Source organism: Camelus dromedarius, chromosome 29, assembly GCF_036321535.1.
Source record: "Camelus dromedarius isolate mCamDro1 chromosome 29, mCamDro1.pat, whole genome shotgun sequence".
NCBI lineage: Eukaryota > Metazoa > Chordata > Mammalia > Artiodactyla > Camelidae > Camelus > Camelus dromedarius.
In genome coordinates this window covers 12038198-12063144 of record NC_087464.1, presented here as the reverse complement: position 1 = coordinate 12063144, position 24947 = coordinate 12038198, and the positions used below count along the sequence as shown (strand labels likewise).

The 24947-nt window shown below is 50.4% G+C and overlaps 1 protein-coding gene and 1 non-coding gene across 2 annotated transcripts in view; both read left to right on the top strand.

Moving 5' to 3' along the window:
• The first annotated feature begins 567 nt into the window (after positions 1 to 567).
• Positions 568 to 24947, top strand: part of ST8SIA2 (ST8 alpha-N-acetyl-neuraminide alpha-2,8-sialyltransferase 2) — a 57416-nt gene continuing 33036 nt past the window's right edge. Inside the window, exon 1 of the mRNA XM_031440506.2 lies at positions 568 to 665. Within this exon, the coding sequence (XP_031296366.1) occupies positions 568 to 665 (98 nt within the window). The remainder of the gene's footprint in view (positions 666 to 24947) is intronic.
• On the top strand, positions 21278 to 21416 carry LOC116149456 (small nucleolar RNA U109). Its single transcript, XR_004133068.1, has one exon. It is a non-coding gene; the product is annotated as a small nucleolar RNA U109 (small nucleolar RNA).

Genomic DNA, 24947 nt, shown 5'->3' with positions numbered 1-24947 from the left:
GCGAGGGCGCTGGACAAAGAGCGAGCGAGGGAGGGCGTTTGCCAGCCAGCGGGCAACGCCAGGGCGGTGCGCGCTCTTCCCTGGGCTCAGCTTGGTACCCGGACGCACGCGGTGCCCCGAGCCCGGCCTCCCTAGGCGAAGAGTGGAAGGCTTCGGCCACATCCCAGCGCCCTCGGGAGCTGAAAGAAACCAGGAGGGAGAAGCAAAGGCGGGCGGCTGGACGTTGGAGTTGACTGCGGTGGGAGGAGGCGAGCAGAGGCGCGGAGCAAAGCTGTCAAACTGCGCGCGGAGCCCCGAGCGGGGCGGGGGAAAGGGAGGGGAGGGGAAAGGAGAGGAGGGGCGGGCGGGCGGGAGCTGAGAGGGAGCGAGCGGGCTCGCCGGGCCTGATCAACCCTTGTCTGCCGCTGTCGCCGCCGCCGCCGCTGGCCGGGACTCGCCCGGAGCGCAGGGTGTCTGCCCCGCTGCGCGCCGTGCGCCGCGCGCGGAGGCTCCGGCGCCTGTCGCTGCGCCCTCCAGCCCCAGCTGCTCGCGCCGGCCCGCGCGGGTCCCGGTGGGCGCGAACCCACCATGCAGCTGCAGTTCCGGAGCTGGATGCTGGCTGCGCTCACGCTGCTCGTGGTCTTCCTCATCTTCGCAGACATCTCGGAGATCGAAGAAGAAATCGGGTAAATAGCTGCGCCCGGGCCCGTGCCGAGCCCTGGCGGGATCTCTCCCCACCCTGATACTCCGGATTCCCCCGCACACCCGCTTTGTGTGCGCCGCGCCCCGCTGTCGCTCCGCTGGAGAGGTGGGAGACGATTTTGACCGGGGGTGGCGGTGCCCGGGGCCCGGGACCGTTTGGGGAGCGGAGGGCGGGGGCGCGGCTGCGGTGGGGAGTCCCCGGGCGAGGAGCACTGGCAGTCTCCAGCTGACCCGCGTAGGGGAGCAGACTCGCCCACCCGGCCCCCCTTTTCCCCGCGCGTCCGCGCGCGTTGTCGCCGGGGTCGAGGGAGGGCGCCGGGGAGTGTCTGGGGCGGGCGGAGGGGCCGAGAGTGGAGGAGGCAGGAGTTTCTTTGTCTCCGGCTCGGCCGCTTTCTCGCCTTGGCAAAGTGGGCAGGGGGCGCGCGGGGATCTCTGCGCTGGGGGAGGGGATCCCCGGGCTGGAGCGGACGGAGAGGGATCTTTACGGGTTCTCGGGAAGGGGAGTGTCCCCAGTACAAACAGATACGCACACGAGCCTCCCGCTGTCTCGGGAGCCCAGCCTTGGGGCGCGGGCTGGCACCGCCAGAGGCGGAGCGCGCAGGGGTGAGCTGAGATCCCTTCCCCACCCTCGCCTGGCTCAGGACGCTCAGATAACCCTGCGGCGCCCACTGTGCCCCCGGGTTCCCATGCGCTTTCCGCTCGGAGACAGAGACCTTTCGGGAAAGTCTGTACCGCCGCCCGCTGGTCTTTGGGGTCCCCAGGCAGGCAGTCTCGCCTCGCTTTTCTCCGGATCTCTCCAGGGGCGGGACCGCGAGCCCCTGCCCGGGCGGGACTTCCAGGAGGCGCACTTGCTGCATGGGACGCACCCGCTGTGGGTCTCGGAGGCTGAGACTCGCGCCCAGCAGCCCCCGGCACGCGGGGTGGGCCCCTCTCGGCTTCCGCGCCACAAAGAGCCTCCAACCGGCGGTGGGCAGGTGAGGAGGCAGCCAGGGTTCCGAGAGACCCTGTGGCCCTAGAAGAAAGTGAGGTCACGGAGTGGGCACAATGTCCCTTCCTCCGTGGGGCTAGTAAGGATGCAGGCTCCCTCCGCTAGCCCTGCGCTGCGTGCGCCCCTCCTTTGTCCCATTTGTTATTTCATTCACTATCAGCGCGAGTTAAGGGCCTGGCTTAGCTGACAGGTCCCTCAAAAGGGAAATGCCAGTCCTGGTCCCGGATGCCCAGGCCCTCAGCACTCAAAGCTGGGGCAGGCGCCACTTCCTGCTCGCTCCGTTTCTGCCTGCCCCTTCCCATCTTGGCAACCCCAGAATTCCTTCTGTAAACTCCACTGCTATTCAGGAACACCTTTCTCTGCCTCTTCCTCTTCCTCCTCCTCCTCGGTTTCCCCAAGAGCTTAGAAAACTTTCACAAATACTGTTCAGTTAATGCACGACGTGCTTCCACGCGGAGATGAAACACTTCTTTCCGGAGCTGTTCGCCTCAAAAACATGGATGGGAAAGGAAATCGAAAAGGACAAGTCTTGGGGTGATGGAGGACGCAGTGGGGAGGGCCTTCCTCTCTGCTCCTCCACTCTCCTCCCAGATGTGGGCACTGCCTGGCCCGACCACGTGCTGACCTTGCCTGGGAGGGAAGGACCAGCAGCTGCCCATTATTCTGCTGTGAAAACATAAGTGCTGTACCCATTCAGGCATCCCTGGCTTGTCTGCTGACTGAACTTTTACCCAATTTCTTCTACATGTCAGGGACTTTAAATTTTTAAAATGCAATCAGGTAATCACTTTGCATGTAATGCTGCACTTTCCAGCCAAATGCATTGTAAAACCCCCACTCCCCACATTAGGTTGTTCCACCAGGGTATCGAAAAATAAGCTTCAAGGCCTGCGCTAAGAAGGGTACTTACATATATGTTTAAAACCCAGGGCTCTTCTGCTGTGAATGTGTTCCCTGAGACCTATTTCACTGAGGAAGGGGTGGGGGTCCCTGCTTGGGCCACTCCTGGGAAAAATAATCAAACTAGTCAAATGTGTTACCTTGTGTGGCATTACCCTTCCCTCTGGTGCCCCTGTCCTCAGGCTGACCCCAGGATTGACCAGTCCTGACCCCAGGCTGAGACACCCTTCTCCCTTAGCCCCTCCTCCAGTCCCACCCACAGTCTGCCCCGCACATGTTTAGCTCATCTGGGATTTGCCATGACTGGGGGACGAAGGACATGGGGCAGATGACCAGAATCCCGACAGCCCCCTGTGTCTGCTTACAAGCCAAGTTTCAAGCTCAGTCACTTATTTAATCCTTGGAACCAACTTCGTGCAGCCAGCAGGGGCTCAGTGCGGTAGGTGCCCTGGAGCAGTGGCCAGTGAGGGGCGCCTGGAGTAGGACTCTTGTTCTCACTGTGTGCCTTGCCTCTCCGGGAGACCTGGAATCATACTCAAGACCATGATGCTAGTGCACCAGCCCTGCCCACCCTTCCCCTAACTTGATATCGACCTGTGCTGGGGAAGGTTGCAAATTACCTGCCAGTGTCAGTCCTTGGGAGAAAACGATGTTTCTGTAAAAGGATGGCTGTTTCTGGAAGGCAATGATGGGACCTTGTGATCTATTAGGAAGGGAGGAAAGAAGGAAGAAATCTCTTTTTGGAGTAAAATTTCCGTGGATTGAGGAATGAGAAGTATAAGAGGAAAGACAATTCCATGTATATTGTCTGGAGAGGCAAAACTGAGATACACTTTTGTTAAGGTCTTGATTTTCTTTCCTATAAAATGAGGCGTTTGATGTCGTGGTCTCAGAGATCCTGTCTTGCCCTAGGAATCATATAACAGGTTGTGAAGGGCAGGCTTCCTTCCAGGGCTATTTCCTAAGAGACATGTCATGTCTCTGTTCCTAAATGATGATTTTCAAAGTTCCATTTCTAACTTGCTTGCTTGGGGAAATGCCTCCCTGGGGCTGAACAAGAAAAAAAAAGTGTAGAAAGATGAGTTCTCTGCAAAGCACTCAGAGAGTGAATTCAAATTCTAAATCAGAGATTGGGTGGAGCTTTGGTAAAACAGCCCCCATCAACTCATGCAGCACCCCAAATTTTAGAGTCAGTTGGAGCAAGTTGTAAGCTAAAATCTTTTTCTGGTTGTCCCCTGGGCTTTAGCCTTGAGTATAACCTCCAAGAGAGAAGTGTGGGCAAGTCTGTCTTGCCCACCGTGGTGCCCCCAGAACTTGACACACAGAAGACATTCGAGAAACACCTATTGAATGAATATCCTTCTGGGGTCTGGCCCAGTGATGGACACGCTTGGCATCCTTGGGCAAGGCTGACACTCACAGAGCCTTCAGATGGGAAGGGAGTGTAAGTCTCCCCCTAAGGAACCTCCTCTGTTTTTACAATTTAGATAAATTTGACCCTGAGAAGTAACAACACTTATCCAAGATCACACCCTGGCTCGTTAGGGACCAAAAAGCCTGCACATGTCTCCTCATTTGTAAGCCAACTCCCCAAATGAGGTCCTCTAACTATAAAAGAGTTACAGAACTCTGATTAAGGAGGATGTAACTGGTAATAATAACAGAAATCATGGCCATGGTGAAGATGAGGATGATGATGGTTAACATTTATTAACTTATTGAGTGCTTGCTATGAACCGAAGGCTATTCCAAGCTCCTCATAGACATTAAGACGTGTCATTGTCATGGCAACCCAGTGATCACCTACGAATGGCACCACCTCTGGTCCCATCAAGTTCAGTGCGATGCTAGAGGACAGAACGGCGCTATCCCCTGGTTAACCAGACAGGTTCACCTGCCATGGGCCTGAGCATCCTAGACTCGTAGGTGGGGCCTTGGGCTAAAGCTTCTGAAGGTGGAGAACTCCCATTCCATTGCAAACCTGATTCTGATGTCAGCTGAAAGCACCTTCCCCGCTTCTACATGCCATATGATTGGGTATCCAGAAGTCTGGACTAGGGCTGAAAGTAAGGATACTTAACAGGCGATCCCTCTCAGGCACTGACCTATCAGAATGGACATCTGACTGGTCAGAACGGATGCCACCTAGTACACCATGGCCAGGGCTCCTGGTGCACCCCAGTCAAACATCAGACTCTGTCTAGAAAAGCGATGGACAAGGAGAAGCTAGCTCTGACCATCAGATTTGTGAGCAGGAAGCTACTGCCATCAGTTAAGGGTGAAGTGAGGTGCACCTTTTAATGAATGAGTCCAGGTGGATGTGAAAGAAAATGACCTTGAGGACTTGCAGTCCAGGTACTCTGTAAGCAACACGTATTTGCTTAAGATGATGCAACCTTTTTATGCCCATTCTTCTCCCCAGTCCTAGTGTACTTCACTCAAGCGTAAGCATGATTGGAGGATAAAATAGGACAGCAAGAAGGTCTGGTTTTTAACTGACTTGCTCAAGTCCTTGCTGCCAACTGTTCCTAGCTTCAAATTTAAATTGTAAATAGATATCCATCTTAGAAACCAATTCACCACTCAGGGCCTCTCTCCCCTTGTAAAGCAGGGTTGCTAGGTTTTAGGTTTTACAAATTGGGGATGTTGTAAATTGCAAATTATAAATACTTCTCAGAGAGAGGGGAATTCTATAAAGGCTCCCATTGTTTTTAGTGTGGCATACAAGGTAATACATAATCTGGTCCCTGCCTCCCTCTTCAGCCTCCCTGGGCTCCAGCCATTCTGTATTGCCCACAGTTCCCTGGTATGTATCTTGATTTTATGCCTCTGTGCCTTTGCACATGCTCTTACTCCTTTCTGGAACAACCTCCTTGCACACCCTGTTCTTCCTGACCCCCATCCCATCCTTCTGTCCTTCCCCTGACTCCTCCTTCAAGGCTAAGGGCTAGTGTCACCTTCTTTGCAAAGCATTCCAGGACCTCAGACCTTCCTTGGACAGTCTGGGATGGCTGTCCTCTGGTGTGTACACTTAGCATCCTGTCATACCAGCAGCCTATGGAGATGGACTCAATGCTTACATTTTATTTTCTCCCTTAACCCCAGCCCTGTTGATAAGGATATGCTTTAGTAAATAGAGCCCATGCAGTATTTTTGGAATGAACAAACTCAGGCCTGGCACACGGCAAAAGTAAACACTCAGCCTCTCTGCCCCCAAAGCTCTGCACTATTCCATTGACAATTAAATACTCCTCCACTTGCTCAGAAAGCCCACTGCTTTCCCCAGCATGGGTATCCAACATGGGGGGGCACAGCCCGGTTAAGGGCACAGTAGTCATTGTCTCAGAATGTTGGGGAGCAGATCAAGGGGAATGAAAGGACCTTTCTAGTTTGCAAAAGAGGAGGACCCAGTGGTAAGTTTCCTGCTGCCAGTTCAGATAAAAAGCAAAGCTGTAGCGCCCCACCTGCAAGCCTCTGTCCAGCTCTTTATTCTCCAGAGAGCCCTTTGTAGCCCTGCTTCTGCCAATAGTGCCAGTCCCCCAGCCACCCACCTTCTGCCTGGAGACGAAGTGCCCTCTCTGTCCATCTTTATCCCCTTCAGGGCTTCCACACTGGCATTAAGAGCAGACTTACTTGGGGCCAACTGTGTCCTTCCAAGGGATGGTCCCCAGAAAGGATGTGTTGTGTGTTTGAAATACTGAAGGAGGGAGAAAGAAATATGAAGTTAGGTTGATGTGTGTCATTTTAGAAAGATTTTCTTTATGAAGCACTTTTAAGTGGTGTCTTGATTTTCTAACACTGGTCAAACCAGGCAATCGTGATGGATCAGCCGAGACTGTGGCAGCTGCGAGGACCTTTGATGAGTTCAGGAGCCTAGCATTTCTCCGCTGCCTCAAGCAAAAGAGAGTTTGGGAGGCAGATGGAAAGACATAGTGGAAAGACTGAGGGAGGGGCAGGATGGTCAATGCCACCCCGGGAGGGGGGGTGTCAGCTGGCCACCTCCCTCCAGGGGCTGGGGACAGGTCCATCCATCCAAGAGAAGCCCCGGGGTGAGATGCTTGGGTACCATCTGTGTCTGGGGAAACTGTCCTGTGTCTGAATGACTGCTGGTCTGGGGCTTGTCCTTAAGTGTTGAGATTAGTCACTCTCCTGGGTGGCAGCTGGGCTGGTTTTAAATTCTGTCCAGTCTCCTGCAATTCGTCACTCAGCTTGGAAGCCACTCTGTGTCCTGACGGGACCTGTTTGTCCCAGCATTTTCTTAGCTTCAGCTGTCAGAGGCTTCGCAGCGGCAAAGGGAAGTGATCCAACCAGGGAGAGAGCAGTGCCCGACAAGACGTGTATCTGTATTACACGTGGCAGGGAGCAGCTCCTCCTCCGGACACTTCCAGCACTTGGAATCCTGATTCGCTGCTCTTGGAAACCCAGCATCCCGCCTTGCCGTGTGGGTGTGTGTTTGAGTTGGGAAATTGCTCTGCGAGGATGAAGCTCTTGGCTGTCACTGAGTTTCCCCAGCACTTCACTGTTACTATTGGAGGAACCCGGAGGTACTCAGCTCTGCTTCGTGGTCCCCTTTTAAGACCCAGGACTACAATTTCTCCTCTTCCTCTTAGTCAACAGCTGGGGGTTGAAATGATCCTGAGGTCACTGTTCCCCATGCTGATCTGCAGATGGGTAGCGATCCCAAAGGAAAAAGAAAAAGGAAAAAGAAAAAGAAAAAGCACAACATAGCCATAACAGTCATGTTAGTTTCAAGTTTGCCGACTGTCATTTCCTGAGAAGATCTCTGCTATATTCTGCGATGTTCTTTTTTTTTTCTTTTGGGGATATTGATGTCTATTCTTTCCTGAAAGAGGCTGATGGTACATAGTTGTACTGTTTTTCCTAAACTGAGTCTAGTAGCCTACTTTTTTGGAAATGTTGCTGATCGTTGAAATCTAGGGTCTGAGTTTACATTGAAGAGTAATCAGAGGGCATCACTTCTGGAAACAGGGGCTCGCTCCTCACACATCTATTCTCCGTGAAGGCTGGCTCCAGCAAAGAGGAACAGCACGTCATTTTTTTGACGTGTCTGCTGTGTGCAATACGACAGCCTAATCGCTTCATCTCTGTTTGCACCTGTAATCATCCCAGCCAAACTATGAGGTCCATGTTATTGTTATCTTCATTCTACAGATGAGAAAACTGAGGCACAGACCAGTTAAGTAACTTGGCCAGAGTCACACAGCTAGTCAGTTGCAACGTGAATCCAAGCTCTAGGGAATCAGGAGAACCATCCAAAACTGATGAACAAAATGACATCCAGTGGGGGAAATATGCATGCGCACATTTCCAAAGGATTAAGCTTGGAAACACAGTGGTCTGTGTGAGAGAGAAACTGGGAGGCAGCAGCGCTGGAGGAGAGCTCAGGAGGCAGCAAGCAGGGGCCAGGCTATAATGGAATAGGGCAGCCCAGAAGATCGATGCAATTTAGGGTTGCCAGTTCCATGGCACCTTGTTTTGGAATGGTGCCCCCTACGCTGCCTTCCCTGTTTCCCCCTCCTCCAGCCCCCTTCTTGTCCCCACTGGGTCTCATCAGAGTGTCTCTGGAGCACGTTTGTTTGACCAGCTCATTACAGGAAAGACACACACCCACTGAAGGAAGAGAAAAACAACCCTAACCATTAAAGCGGGAGGAATTTTCTTCTGGGGAAAGACAGAAGGGCTAGTGCAGTCGGCTTCCTGGAACCTGGCGAGGAAGGAAGGAAGCGGGCAGGCTGGGGACGGGCTTCTGCAGGGGGACTGTACAGGCCCAGGGACCCCCTTTCCTAGGGGCTGACATTGTACAGAGAGCTCCACGGGACAGTCACATAAACCTCACAGCCACTCCGCCTATCAGCAGATGAGGAAGTGGAGGCCCAGAGAGGTGCCAGCACTTGCTAAGGTCACACAGCCAGTAACGTGGAGCTAAGATGGCAACCAGGTTTGCCTGACCCCACCACCAATGCTGTTCTGAGTGACTTCTGTGTCCTGGAATCACCGGGCTGCCTGCTCCTGTTTGCCCTGCCTCCCACCTCCTGCTCTGGGCCATTTTCTGAACCACTCAGATAGTTTGCAGGGGAAGCTGGAAACACTGGAACTTCAGAAAAGACTCCCAGCAGGTCAGGTGAGCCTCCCAAACAGTATGGCAACCACGCCCTTGGGTGCAGCATTTCAGGGATTCTGAGAAGGGGGCAGGAAACCTTGGAGTCTGTCCAGTGAAGTGTGGGCGCTTGTTAGATACCCCGTCTCCGATTTCAAGAACAAGAATATTGGCTGTGCTCAGAGGAGCGATACGCAGGATTAATTCACACCTTCTTTCTTGGTAAATGCCAACGTGGCTTAAATAATGAAGCGAGGAGGCATAAGATACTTGGAGAAAATGAGCTGGTAAATTGATAGGGCGGGCGACTTTCCTTTGCGATTCTCCTGTAAGCAGCAAAGCCCCTTCTGTTACACCTCTGAGGTTCCCAAAGTTTGGGAGTTGACTTTAAGTGTCCGGGTATGGCCACCAAACCTCCAGCAGTGTCAGAATGACTCATTAGGGCTTCTTTGTAAATCTCTCCCAGCTACCAGCCTGGCACCTTCCCCTGTCTATAAGGACTGGCAAATCCTCCCTACGAGCTAGACTCACTGCTCATACCTCTGGACACTGGGCTTTATCTTTGGAGCCCCCGGGAGCTGCTGTGAGAAGACTGAGGCTCTTGTGTCTGATGAAACACTTATTACCTGTGTGACCTTCGGGCAGGTGGCTTCACCTCTCTGAGCCTCAGTTTCCTAATCTGTATAATGGAGTATTAATAATATCCACCTCACAGTGTTCTGGGGAGTAAATAAAATGTAAATGATGGAAATGGAAAATGGTGCAGCTGCTGTGGAAAATAGTATGGCAGTTCCTCCAAAAAATAAAAATAGAATTACCATCTGACCCAGCCATTCCACTTCTGAGTTACGCCTAAAAGAATCAAAAGAAAGGACTTGAACAGATATTTGTACGCCCATGTTTATAGCAGTATTATTTGCAGTAGCCAAAAAATGTCCACCAGTGGATGAATGGATAAGGAAAACGCAATGTGTACATATAATGGAATGTCAGCCTTAGGAAGGAAGGAATGTCTGACACATGCTACAACATGGATGAGCCTTGAGAACATTATACTAAATTAAATAAACCACACAAAGAACAAATATTGTATTATTTCTCTTATACATGGTAACTAGAGTATTCAAATTCATAAAGACAGAAAGTAGAATGGTAGTTGCCAGGAGCTGGGGGAATGGGGAGTTATTGTTCAGTTGGCACAGAATTTCAGTTTTGCAAGATGAGAAGAATTCTGGAGATTGGTTGCACAACCATCTGAATGTGCCTAACACTACTGAACTGTACAGTTGAAACAGTGAAGATGGCTGATTTTAGGTTATGTATATTTTTACCACAATTAAACACACACACACACAAATGGAAGCAGCCAAAAGAGTGCCTGGCAGGTGCTCAAGACACATTGATTTATTTGAAGAGTTTAGTTGTGATATTAACAAAGCAACATCAATGCATTATTTAATTCAAAAAATAATATAGTACCAAAAAGCATGGGGAGGGGGAGGGCGTAGAGGGAGAAAAAGTGGAAGGGTCTCAGACGAGAATTAAAGAAATACAAACCATTTCTTTGTTGTGAGTATATTTGGATACACTTGCTTGGAGGTGGCCCAAATTCCCAACACCTGGGATTTAGGGCTGCGGAAAGTGCAAAAATATACTTATTGTGGACACTTTGTAAACACTCGTTGGCCTGCCTTGTCTAATTTCAGGGAAGGGGCCCACAATGTCTCGTAAAAGCCTAAACTGCATGGAAGGCACAGAGTGGTGGAGGAGAGAGGCCAATGGTGCAGACAGCCCCAGACCACCCCTCCCTCCCAGATCCAGGTTCCCAGCTGCCCCTTTCCTTACCACCTGCATCAGAGTAGCCACAGTTAGTGCTTTTGGCTCAAGGATGAATCTGAACAGAGAAGAGAGTCCCAAAATGCTGAGCCCCTGAGGTCTGGTTTCCACTGGGCTGGGACCTGCTGAGATACAGCTGTCTTTCCACTTTTAGGCTCATGCCAGACAGTTCCCATAAGACAACAGGAGAGAGCAAGTGCTGTGGTTTCCAGGGGCAGGAAGTGCCACAGCCGGGAGCTGTTACAAATGGCACTGGCCCCACCCTAGAGTTTCTGATTCAGCAGGTCTGGGGTAGAGCCTGAGAACTGACATCACTAACAAGTTCCAGGTGATGCTGATGCCTCTGGTCCTTCCGAGGACCACACTCCAAGAATCACTGGGCTAGAGCCTTGTCAATCAAAGTGTGGTTCTTGGCCCAGCAACTTGGGCAGGATCTGGAGTTTTGATAGGAATGCAAAATCTCAGGCCTCACCCCAGATCCAGACTTAATGAAATTAAGTCTGCATCGGAACAAGATCCCAGATAATTTGCATACACACTCCCTCCATTGGAGGGAATAATTGGCTTCCTGGCTTTCTGCAGAGCCCCAGCCCAAAGCAATGACTGTGGCCCATCAGACAAGGGGAAACTTGCCTGAGGACCCCTGTTGCTCATCACAGAATTGGCCCAGAGTGACCTTCAAATGGATATCATAAAAATTAATAATGGTTATAATTATAGCCATTTGCTGGATACCTGTGTGTGGGCCAGGAGTTTTTCATACAGTATTTCACACAATTATTATAAAACCCTGGAAAAACCCATTTTGTGGATAAGTAAACTGAGACTCAGGTAAAGTAACTGCTTAATAAACATTGGGGAAAAAAAAAACCCTGAATTTTGTCAAGGTCTAGCTGGCCGTTTCCCAGTTTAGCCCTGTGGGTTAGCCTGCTTCTCTCCCTTTGCCCTTCCCACAAGTGAGGCCCAAGGCATTAAGACAAGGGGAAATCTTACCCAAGGATTGAATCAATGTATTAAATGAGCGTAAGGAGGCTGCAGAGTGTCTATACCAGAAATAACCTTGACCCATGGCTGGAGCATGTGATAGAAATTTCCAGAGAAGCTGGTTAGCCAAGTACTCCTTGGCTGTATCATTAAGCCCTCTCATGATCTTGGCTAGGATGTGATCATTCACACAGCCAATGGCCCCACTTCACAGTTGGCACATGCAGTAACAGTTCTCTAGAGTTCTTGGGGTTCCTGAGTGGTTTCCGTGGCTTGCCCAGCCAACAGCAGTCTAATTCCAAACTCCATTCTCAGTTATAAAAAGCAGAGGAATTGATGGGGGAGGCCTCTAAGGGCAGTCGGAGGCGAGTCTAGGGGAGCCTTTTAAAACCAATCTGCTACTTCAGATAAAGACAGCCTCTGGGCAGGCTGGAAGCCAAGAATTTAATTGCGTTTATTTTTGCCATAACTTCCTATTTGGGGCAAGGGATATTGATATTCCACGTATAGTAGTGATACAAAGATTCCTTTTATGATAAATTCATTTATGTTTTTGAGTGAGTCGATTCAAAGAAAACTATTAAGTCAATAAGGTAATATGAGCAAAGTGACTGCAGCCGACGCAGTGACCATGTGCCAGCTTGACTTCTCCTCGTAACCAGTATCTGCCCCCTTGGCAGCAAAGCCGTGCCGACTCCTTGAAAACTTCTATAGAGAGTAAGTGAGTTAAATCTTCCCCAAAAGCACCTAGTTACAGACATGCTTTCTTACGGTATGTGGGAAGTTGCCCAGTGCACAAAAGAAGACTCGTCCAATGAAACAATCTTGCGGATGACTCGAAGGGCAAGGATGATTTAGACCCTAGAGGCCCCCACCACACCCCTAGCAACACCACTAGGTAAGAACCCCCATCTTACATCTCCAGGCACCCTTTGTTTCTCCTTTGACCGCTCCTCGCGTTCTGTGTTTCTTGCCCGGTGCCTTTACTGCCTGCTAGACTGCAGCGTTAGGAGGGCTAGGAACATTTCAGATCTGTGTGGCGTGGTAGTTCCAGCTCCTTGCATGGTGCCCGGCAGACAGCAAGTGCTGATTTGGAGAACAAAGGGAGGAAAGGAAGGAGGGCAGGAAGGACGGAGTCAGCTCCTGAGAGAAGCTCAGGAAGACCCCTGCCACCTACATTCTGCAACCATTTATCCATTTCTTCCTATGGCCAAAGGAGAGAAAACATGGTGGGTTACAGGAGCTTCCGCATCATTGTCTGATTTGAAACCCACTGAATTCCATCTTGTTTATAGATGAAACCCGTTTTTCCTTTTCCCCGATTCCGTGGAGAAAGACCAGCCCACTGTTAAGGTATTCTTAGCAGGGTAATTCGTGGTGCTGGACAAGCTCTGTGGCCTGGGTCCATAGAAGCCAGAGGATTGAAGGGATGTGGATGTGGCCAGAATTGGGAATCGGGGAGGCTGGTTCCAGGCAGACTGAGATCATGCTGATAACAAGGAGATTAATAAGGGTCTGCAACCTCCTCTGTCCTGTAGCAGGGAGGAGGGTTTTTAAATCAGTGCTGGTCTGGCCGGCTTAATGGTACCTAATCTTACCTTTTGAAGCTGGAACATTTGAGAGTTGAGATCAACTGAGATAAAATAAAGTAAAATGTGTTGACTTTTGGATTTTTGGTCTTCATCGGAGTCCCATTGTGTTGTGCTGTTTTTATTTTCTGTCTTGGAAATAGGCAGAGATTAGCCACTGGAGAAAGTCGTTCTGCCAGGACTCAGCGATGATATATTAGCTTTTGTTCTTATTTTTTTTTCATCTTCCACAAGATGATTGCCCATGAGGGAAAGATCCATTTCTGTCCTGTTCATCTCCCTTATACCCAGGGCACGTCACCTGGTAAAGGCTCAGGGATTGTATCTCAAGTGCAGCATTTCAGCATAACCAGCACACACACTCTGCCGTGGACCAGGCTGCGAGAAAAGTCAGTCTGTTTCCGATTAGGTGTAGGAACAGCAGCTTTACAAGCCACTCACCGGGCCCTTGGAGGAAAGTCTCAGGAAGGCGCCCTGGTACCTGGTTTCTGTGACAGTTACTATGAGCTCTGTGTGGTCATCACCAAGTTATGTGAGTAGAATGCATCGGATTCAGTATACACAGGTGCTCACAAGCCCTGTGCTGGGTGCTGGTGACATGTAAAGATAAACCCAGCCCAGAAAAAGTGCACGAGGAGTTTACGGTCTGATGGCCGAGAGAGTTCTCGCGTGATGATGAGAGATGTGTCTGGAGTGAGTGAGAGTTCGGAGATCTGGGCTTTGGTTGTGGACCTGCCACGTCAAGGGCAGGCCCTAAGCTCTCGGGGCCTCAGTTTCCCCAGCTGTAAATGAGGATTCGACAAACCCACAGATCTCCTCTAGCTCCCAAACATCACCACTGGGTGCCTTCCATGTTGGGTGAGTCCAGACTTACTGGAAATAGCTCGTCCTTTTGCTATGCCTGGAAATTCCTTGCCCTGAAATCTTAGAGCAGGGCAATAAATAGGTGCTGATCTATTTTCACCTACCACCTGCTCTACATTAAAAAGGGTGGAGGGGGAAGGCCACTCTAAGGAAAGGAGGAAGGCAAACTAACATACTGAGCATGCCACGTGCCAGGCATTGCTGTAGACGCTTTGCACATCTCAACGAGGCCTCTTTTGGGGGGAGGGGAGTGGGGTTATTTATTTATTTATTTTTAGAGGAGGTACTGGGGATTGAACCCAGGACCTCCTGCATGCTAAGCATGCAGGCTACCACTTGAGCTATACCCTCCCCCTCAGCAAAGCCTCTTGATGAACTTACAAGACAGGCTCGGTAGCGTCGCCATCCTCCCACCTCTCAGTACCGCCAGCAGAATCATTCTGTTACAGCGGGATTGGTGTTCCAGATAAATTATGCTCAATTTACCATGTTTTAGAAAAGCACGTGAGTGTGTGTAATAAAATACAGGAAAGCTATCATCAGTCATAGCTCAGTTGGGGAGTTTTGGAAGCCTCCTTCCTTTGGTTGTCAGGAAGATTCATTGTCACCAACAAGCATCTCAGTCTAGTGAGAGTCCCCGTCCTCAGTGAGCCCTGCTGTGTAATAGAAACAGAAATGGCAATACTTTGTTGATGGTGCTCATGATTCAGACTATAGAGGGTCCCAAGAGGGAGTCCCCACCAAGGGGGGGGGAGCAAATGAGATATTTTTCTGGAGGAGGTGAGATTAGGGTGGGACTAGAAGGAGGGGTCCAAGACTTAGCAGCAAGAAGACTGAAGTTGGTAATCCAGATGGGAAGGATGGCCCAAGCCAGACAGTACAAGTGCCCATCAAGGAGCTGTTCCTAGCTTTGGGGCTTGGCTGGAGTGGAGGACATGGGGGTGGAGGAAAATAAGACAGAACAGAGGGTGCAGAGCCAGGAGGTCAGGGGCTGAGGGACTCACACTTGATTCCTTGGGGGTTGCTTAGGTCTACCTGGGGGTCCAAAGACCTCTGAAGAGTCTGTGATGGGTTTCAGGAGATCCATGAACCTCTTGATGTTTTAGGCATTTTTCTGGGCAAAGGATTCATACATTTGAAAGGATTCTCAAAGGGATCCACAAAGCTGGAGAGGAGCTGCTATGGACAGTTGGGACCCCTGGAGTGTTTGGAACAGGAATGTGCAGACAATAGGTACATTGCTGGAAGAGGCAGAAGCGGGGAGACCACCCGGGTCCCCTATAGGAGCTGCATGGAGTGTCTGGGCTGGGAGGAGAGGGTATCAATGGCCAGGAAAAGAGAGTTAGGGAGTCTTGGTTACAGAAGAAATGGCAACCTCTGGGACTGTCACAGGTGATGGCTGGACAATGGCTGAGCCCACTGGATTCCTCTTGTCAGAATCCAGGGGGAAACTATTCCTTAATGTCCGATGGAGAGTTTGGCTTTAAACATAATGACTTTAAGAGGATGGAGTTCATCTATGTGGGAATGAAGACATTTAAAAATCACCAATCACCAATTATTGGAGTGAAAGGACAAAGAAGCCCATTCCCCTTTGTCTTCCAAGCAAAACAGCGAAGGCCCCAGGATGGGAAGGGGCTTGTCTGTGGTCACCTAGATGGTGGCAACCATGACCAGTGTGTGAAAGAATATTTAGGAGAGAGATCAGAGCTGAGATGGAGACTCCAGTATTACGCTTCGGTCTTTGCCCTCATTTGGGGAGGATGGTGGAAGGAGGGGCCAAGGGAGCAAAGGCCATGGAGAAGGACAAAGAACTAGGGGGAGAATCGAGACCAAAGCAGTGACCAAGAGGGCTGAGCGCCCCCTGCAGGAGGGCCATTGGCCGGGGCATCCGTGGGCTCCTGGTGACAGGAGAGCGGACTCTTTCCTTGGACTGGTGAGGTGATGCGAGATTTCAGAGAGGTCCCTAATGAAAGGGGACCCCTGATTACAGTCTGGCCTTGCTAGAGCTTTGAGAAGCAAAGAGAAGCAGGTCAAGGGCGGAGACCAGGCAGGAGGAGACTATTTTACAAATAAAGGTGTGTATTTGTAAAAATAAGGTAAAGAAACGATGAGGGGAAAGAAGGAAAGAGGAAAAGGTTGTATCAGAAAGCCACAATCTTGAGGCAAAAATGGGACTAATAAACAGAGGCGGGGAGAGGAAGAGGACGGATGAGGATTCAGAGACCATCAACGGAGTGAGAAGTGTCCAGAGACGACATGAATTTTAAAAGAGGGAAGGTTGGGAGCCACTAACGCATCAGCTCCTCTCGCCTTTGGGGCCGTGATCTGCGCAGACCGCTCTGCCTGATGCGCTTCCCACAGCCCTTTGAAGGCTGCCCCCTCATATTTTAGGGTTCTGACAAAACACCAGCCCCCAAAACAGCTCTTCCCTGCCCACTCCCAAATGTACCCTCCGTCTATAACCCTCCATCACTGTGTCTCCAGTTTTCTTCTTAGCACCACCCAGTCTTTGGGTAGGTGGTTATGACTGTGTCCTTTGCTGGAGTGTTTCCTGTATGTGTGTTCCTATCTCCAAATTTATAACTGGAGATAGTGGGTCTCCATCCCCTACTGTGACCCCAGAGTCCAGCCCAGGGCCTGTCACATAGTAGGTACTCAATTAACCCCTGCTGGTTGGGACATGGAGAAAGGAAAAGAAAGGATTTCAGCCATGATCGACTTTCTCTTCTTGGAAAACTTGAATAAGAACAATAATAAAAATAAAATTAAAATAACACCTGCCAAGCTGTTGATATGTATTCATCCTCTCTCTCACTCTTCAGTTTACTCATTTTAAGGCATGAGGAAGCTCCGTTTTAAATACTCCGCTAATGAAGATGGAGTTAGGGATCCCTCCAAAACCTGTGTTCTTTTTTGCTGCCTCATTTTTCGACAGTGTTGGCTCAAAGAAATATTTCCAGTAGGAAGACAAGAGGCTAAATCCCTTTCTCCCGTCCCATCTGTGTGTCCTCTCCCCACGCCTGCCCGCAGCATCACCCAGTTCTGAATGTGCCCTGCCACACCTGCCCGGGCAGGCAAGTTTTACAAGAGGATATGATCTGTCTAGAAAGAAGGGTTAAATCTCCCATCCACCTGTCAGTCTACTGCGGTCACATGGGAAGTCAGCAGGGAAAGAATTCTCTTTGCCTTTTGATTATCCTAAACACTCAGGAGGGGGCTGGCTGTGCCCCCTCCTCCCTAGCCTTCTCCCCGGGGTGTTTTCTACAGGAATGTGATGGCAGGAGAAGTGGGGAGAGGGTGAGGCTTTGCGGGAGCCCCCAAATGCAGAGCCCTCAGTGACGACTTGAGCCGCTGTCCCCTGGACTCTGTCCAGGCAGGCCTGTGACTGTGATGCCCCTCAGGCCCCAGCCCCCCCTGAGGGTCTGGACTGATGCTCAGGGCAAGAGGAAGAGCAAAAAAGGAGGGCTGCCTGTTCACCCATCTTTGTTCCTCTTCTTTGTGCTTGTTTAGAATGGAAACCAGGCTCCCAGCCTTCTGCAAAGCCTGAACTTCCTGGCAGAAGCTGCTGGAATTATTCAAAGTGTCAGGGCCGAAGTCTAGAATGAGGAGGTAGGCATCAAGTCAGAGGGACAACCCCAGGCCCCTGCACACGCCCCCCCGTCCTGACGTGGCTCCACACCTCCCCGTCTTAGCTCTGGCGTGTGACCTTTTGGGCATGCCTGGAGTCAGGTGTCGTGTCCCAGGTTCGATGACCACCTGGCCCTGCCCTCTGGCTTCTCTTCGGCATTTGCTCCTGTTACACTGAGTTCCAGTTTTGACTCAGCTCAGGCTTTGACCCTTACCCCACCCCCACTCCTTGCACCAAGTTCCTGATTTGGAGACCATCCTTCGGATGGAGCCGGGTTTAAATCCTGCCTCTAGCCCCCTCCCTGCTGTAAATCCTTGGCTATGATGCGTCACATATCTAAGCAAAATGGGAATAATAAAAAGACCCACCTCATAGGGTTGTGATGGGTACAAAAGGAGAAAATCCACGGTGAGAACTTGGTCCGTGTCTGCCCCGTGGTCCGTGCTCTGGCAGGATTGAGTCTGCTGACGATCACTCCTCTGGGCTCTGTCCATCTGAGCAGAGTCCTCCTCAAGTGCCCACTCAGACACCCGATTCTGGCATCACCCTGGACGCAGCCCTGGGTGCCACCGTCCTCCCTATGCCCGTTCCTGCTCCCCCCTCCACCAGCCACAGTGGTGTTTGTGGGGTGAAGTCATTTTCCACACCCAAAACCCACAGGCTGGAGTTCATTTTTTCCACCCTGAGCACTGTCTCTGGGCTTTTCTCCAAGGCAATCAGAAAGCAGCTCACAGGGAGGACCTAAAGGGCAGACCCCCCAACCCCAGTTCCTCCCCAGAGCCTTGGGCTCCTACAGAACACGAGATGGGGAATGGGGATCGAGGCCCCAGCTGACACCGGGAGACATTAGGGCTGAGTTTCCTCCCAGAGCCAGGACTGGGTTCCTCTTACTAGTCTATCAGTCGATGATTCAATCAGCAAGCCCCAGAAAGCCGCCTCACACCATGTTACAGGGAGAACAGAGCTCCCAGACTTCCTTTCCCGGAACTTTTGTCTTCTGAATATTGGGCATGTTGCTGTGGAGAGGGTTGCGTTGGGGAGGTCAGTGCCCCTCAGTGTTCCTCTTCTGCTATGGTTGATTTCATCAATAAGCATCTTGTCAGTCATCATTGAAAGGGAACAAGAGACTAGTACCCCGTGCCACTTCCTGCACACCCTCAGGTCCTGTGGGCTTGCTGTACTTGGCATAAGAGGGCCGTCTGAGTCAGAGAAAGTCATGGAAAAAGTGACATGAGCTGAGCTTTGCTGCCTGAGTGGGGGTGGATCTAGGGATCTCAAACTCAAATGCCTCCTTCAGGCTCCAGGCAGATCACAACAATAAATGAAACAGCTCAGTGTAAGGCAATAAGGAGTGGTGTGGACTGGGTGAAAATATACTATGTACCACCCCACCCCCCAGCATGAAGCACAGCTGCTTCTCAGCTCCACCAATGACTGATTCAGGGTTGCCAATGCTTTGATTGTTCAAAAGAAGCCAAAATTTAGGATACTTTATAATGACTAGTCCCTTAACTTTTAACTATTGGCCTCTTATTTTTCAAAGATTCAACATTATGCAAGCCCCCCAAATACACATTCAGGGCAGATATGACCTGAGGTTGTCAAGTCATAAACTCTGAATGAAGTCAGTGGAAAATAGAATAAAGGATCCTGGAAGGAGAGCATGATGTTCAAAGGCACAGTCTTGTGATCTGACTCACACGTGCCAGAAACAGCCCATTGCTTGGTGGAGTTGGCAAGGGGATGTGTGGGAAAGGTGAAGATGAGGACAAGGAGCACCAGCTCAGAAAGGGTCTTCTGCGCTATGCTAAGGAGCCTGAACTTTACTTTGAAGATGGTGGGTCTCTGTGCAGGAACCTGGGAGAGTGTCCGGGAGGGAGCACCATGCTGCACTTTGCCTTTTGGAAAGCCGGGTCCCACGTGGGAGCTGTTGGCAAAGAATGACTCTCTGCAGAGAGGGAGCTAAGAGAGAGGCCACAGCGGTGGTCCAGAGGGAAGGCACGAAGGTGCGGCTCCTGCTGTCCTCAGGTGGTCAAGTCTGAAGGCTAGGTGATGGGAGGGTGGGGAGTGCCCACAGCATCCTGATTCTGAATGACTGGGTGGGGGCCATTCCCTGAGACAACCCTGAGAGAGAACAGGGTCAGGGTGTGAGAGCTAGTCTGAGGTCTGTGGGGGTGGGGGGGAGTGTCCAGGCTATTCTCTGATTCTGGAGCCAGGAGTGAGCCTGAAGGTACCTGGAGATATGTGGGCATAAAGATGAACAACGGCAGCTGGGGTTTCACAAGGGCTAAGGGTGAGTTCTGAGCAACCCCAACATCTAAGGGACGGTGGGGGATGGGGGGGGACATGCGAGGGGGAGGCGGGGAAGAGTTTCAAAGAAAACCTGGAGAGGTATTGGCACTTGATGAAGGAGGGGGATACTGGGACCTAAGGGATATTTCAGGGTCTCACTCAGTGTCTGCAGAGCAAGGAGGACTGATGTGTCATCCATCCACTCAGGGATCAGGTCACACTACAAGCATCCCATTGGGGCTCCGTGCATGGGCCACACCCAGCTCTTGGCAACATGACTGTCAGATGTGCCTCTTGTGCTATTTAGCTGAGTACTTCTTTGCTGAAGAAAACGCACTGATTTCTTTTTTATTGAAGTATAGTTGATTTATGATGTTGTGTTAATTTCTAGTGTACAGCATAGTGATTCAGTTATATATATATATATATTCCTTTTCATAGTCTTTTTCATTATAGGCTATTACAGGGTATTGAATATAGTTCCCTGTGCTGTGCAGTAGGACCTTGTTGTTTATCTATTTTATATATAGTAGTTAGGATCTGCAAATCCCAAACTCCCAATTTATCCCTCCCCACTCCCTTCCCCACCAGTAATAAGTTTGTCTTCTATGTCTGTGATTGTGTTTCTGGCAAACACACTAATTAAATCTCAGGCAGGCCTCCCCTCTGGATGCTCCCACACACACACACACACACCATCAGACAGAGCAGCGGCAGTGGCGGGAATCACGGCTCTGCCACGGTTAACACGCTCCATCTTCTTCTGTCCACTGCTCCCTGTTTCTCCCTAACGGACGGCACTGGAGGAAGGCAGCTTCCCTGAGGACAGCAGTTTCAAGGGGGGTCAGCAGAGTTCACATGCAGCAATGGTTTCTTCTGACCCCGAAGGCAGTAACCGTCACCTTAAGTAACGATACTGCAGCTGACAGTCATGTCTGTCCGGTGCTTCTCACTGCGGTCCCACCACAAGACCCTGCTTTGCAGAGAAGGACACTGAGACCTTGAGAGGCCAAGGGCTGCAAAGCTAGAGCCCACTGGGAGCCAGAACCCTAGCGCCGTCACTGGTGGTGCTGTTGTCCTCATTCCAGATGACAGTGACGTTCCCTGAGTGCTGACTGCTGGTCGGGGGTGGGGGGAGGGGAGGGCAGCGTTTATCCAGAATCAGCAGAGTGGGGAAGGGGACACATGAAACACCCAGAAGAAAAGTGACTTTGAAGTCCTCCCCAACCTGGGTGCCCTCCAGGGGTTTTCTCAGGAAAAGGCTGCAGCTGTGTTAACAGGGACACGGCGTCTGAGTGCAGGTCTGTCAAGAACTGAACAAAAGAGAGGGAAGAAAGGCCGGCTTAAGGTAGAGGCCTTTCAAGTCCCAGCAAGGCAGGCTCAAGACCCCCACGCAGCACGTCGGAGGGGCGATCTGCTTCTCTCTAAAGAGCACGGATTTATCCATGCCGTGTGACATGAATGAAATGAGAAGTTTTCAGGGCCGCCAAGCTCTCCATTAAGGTTTTATGGTAGTATATTTCTAATACAATTTAAAAAGCAGGAAATGACAGTCAAGGCTAACACTGTGTCTGCAGCTGGAAGCCCAGTGACTGTCAACAGTGGACACTAAGTGACTGGCCAGTGGAGGTGCTGTGGTTTGAATGTTTGTGTCTCCCCCATCCCTGAAAATTCACATATTCGAATCCTAATATCCAATGTGATGGAATTTGGAGGGAAGGGCCTTGGGGTCATGAGGTCATGAGGGTGGAGCCCTCATGAATGGGATTAGTGCCCTTATAGAAGAGGCTTCAGAGAGCTCCCCCGCCCCTTCTTCAAGGTGAGGATACAGGACATCCGGGACCCAGAAGAGGGCCCTCTCCCAGCCATGCTGGCACCCTGATTTTGCACTTCCCGCCTTCAGAACTGTGAGCTAACAATTACTACTGTTTATAAGCCTCCCAGACAACAGTATTATGTTCTGGCTGCCCAAATGGACTGAAATAAGATTGAATGAATTTTCATATGAAACTGTCCCTACACGTAGCTTTCAATGGCTGGATCACATTTTATCCTTATTGGTGTGGTTGGAGAATCTGACTTGAATCTTTTCCCAATTAGCTCACCAACTGTCTCACAACAGCTTGTTGAGTAACCTTTGCTTCCGCCTGTCTCCAGCACCTCCCCGGCGGCAGGGTATTAGATCCTTACATGCAGCAGGTAAAGAGCGGGGTGCAGGGACCACCTTTCTGCAGGCACATGTGGTTTGGTTACACGTGACCTGAATCCCCGCTCTCCCAGTTTATCCGCTGGGGGTGACCCCCGGGCAAATCATTTAACATTTTGAGCCTGCGTGTCCCATTTCTAAGACCAAAATGCAAAAATTAACATGCCGCTGGGACAGTGCCAGGCATGTGGTGGAGCTCAAACAAATAAAATTATTAATAATTTTCACTGGTTTCTTGGAATCCACTTCTCCTTCCTAGGGGCGTGTTTCGTTAATATGTCCGTCTCGGACTGGGATTGCCACCTGGGATGGTGAGGGCATCACTCTTAGGGAGTAAATTTTGGTGGGTGCAGGAAACTGTTTTACTGGGGAAAAATTCAATCATATTTTGTTTTGAAATTTTTATAAAGTGAATATTTTGTAAGAAAAACTATAGAAAGTAATGCTGGACAAAATCTGGTTGGGTGTGGATACAGAGAAAAATTGAAATTTTTAATTGAAGGCAGCCTCTGTCAGGGGAACAGAAAGAATCAAGGAAGGATTTTCTGTCCTTGTTCATGGAACCTTATAGTGTTGAGAGGAGATTATTTAAAATAATGGATTACTGGAGCCAGAAGGAATCTTAAAGTTGCTCTGAGGACTCCAACCCTTATCTTCAGTTGGGGTCATTTATCATGTCTCTTCCTAGGAGTTTATTTCTTCCAAAGGGAGAAGGTCTCTCCAGGAGCCTCCCTCTGGTCAGACCCAGGAAGCCCCAACTTTACTACCCGGGAGTGAGGAAGTGCAGCCGTCATCCAACATTGACAGAGTTCAAATCAGATGTGGACAGAGAAATGCTTAAGGTGTTCAAACAAGAGCTCTTTTGCTCTAGTGATGGGAACATAAACCAGAACTGAGTGACGAGGAGAGGGTGGAGTGAGGAATCGCAGACCGTTGGTGTAGAAGCAGTTTGCTAAGTGCTGGTGAGAGATGGAGAAGCAGCCGGGGGGTACGTGGAAGGAAGGTTAGATGGTTTATTTAAGATGGGAAGAGCAAGCCAGTATATAAACATGAGTAGATGGGAGCCAGCAGGCTGGCAGATTGATGAGGAGCTGGACTGAGCCAGTCTGCTGGGTTCAAATCCTGGCGTCCCCACTGAGTAGTTGTGCGGCCCTAGGCAGGTTTTTCCCCTTCTCTGTGCCTCTGTTTCTTCCCATGTAGAAATGGGCCATCATTTCTGCATCCTAAGCCTACTGTGAGACTTAAATGAACTAATATAATATTTGTATAACGGAGTCCAACATATCCTAGGTCCAAGAGAAATACCAGAATGATTACACATCCAAAAGGAAGCTGTAAATACATGAGAAAGAGGAAAGAAATAGTTGATAGAACAAGAGTCTCAAAAGGCAGGAAGAGATGGCATTCAGAGCACAGGTGGAGGTTCTGGGTTTGGATAAGAGGACAGCTGGCCTCTCTGCTGTGACAAAGGACGAGAGGAGGCAGATTTCCCTCTATTCACAAATACTCACTGACCCCTTACGACGTCCGGGCCTTGTGGGTGCAGTGATTAACCAGACAGACACAGCGCTTCCAGTGGGGAGCTTGCAGTCCAGTGGTAGAGGTGGATGGAACACTTAACACACGGTATGGTCATGAGAAGATAAAAGGAGATGAGAGCTGGGAGGCCCACAGTGAGGGGAGCGAGTCAGCACATGCCATTTTAAATGGAATGGCCAGGGAAGGCCAATTTGAGTAGGTCAGCTTTTAGCCAAGATTTGAAAGAGAGGGGAGGAAGCCATGGGGTATCAGTTGGAAAAATGTTCCAGGGAGAGAGAACAGCCAGTGCAAAGGCCCTGAAACACACTGGGTGGATGTGGGGGGTGGGCATTGGTGGTGGGAGTGAGGCCAGGGTTTCTCTTCTTCCTCCCTGAGCCGTGCGTCCAGGAGGCTGACTCCTCTTTCTGCAGCAGAGGGATGGCTTCAGCTTTGTTGACTCATCTCCTCATTCCACAGTCCTCCCTGGAGCACGCTGGAAGTGCAGGAGATAACGCCGCTCCATGGCTTGGCCCTGCACTGGGAGGCCGGTGGTGAAGCCACGTGCTAGGTGAAGCCACAGTGATGGCTGAGTGTAGGATGTACCTTGCTGCTGGGGTGACCAGAACACCGAGGCAGGATGAGAGGCGCTGGTTTACTGTAAAGCCAGGCCTTCAGAATGAGGGTAGGAGGGCCTCAGACGGGCCCTACAGCCATGAACAACTTACTGGTGAAGACTTCTCTGCCCATGGCTTTTACCAGCTCCTGCTCAACCAACTGCAGATACATGTGTCTCCTCTGAGTTTTAACAGCTTTAGTTTCTGGGGTTTTTGGTGGTCTGGATTCGTAATGCAGCAGTCTCTTAGAAGTCTTTTATTATAGTTCATCTCCTTTATAAGATGGGTGTAGATTGGGAGGATGACAAGTCCTGTGTGAACTGGTAATCCCAGTTTAATGTATCTTCTCTGGTTGGTGCCTCGGTTTGCTCCAGAAGTGTCCTGGTCTGCATGAAAATTATATGGCCCCTCTGCTGGTTATTGGTGACAGTTTCATGATGAGAAAGAGAAGCGATCGGGAAGAAGTGTGGTGGAAAATGCTTGGCATCCAAGTGACTTGTTTACTTTTCTGACGTGCAATTGACTATAAGCACTTTTATAGAGAGACTGGGGAAATTAGCTGGAATCAAAGCTCTGAGTTCTCACGGATGTTTTCTGAAGTTGAGCAGAGGGAAGAGCCAAGAGTGAGCTGGTGGTTCCTTTTTATACACCGACAGAAACTGATTAACAAGCAGAAGTTGGCTGAAATCACAGCCAACAGATACATCAGACCAAGCTAATATTTAA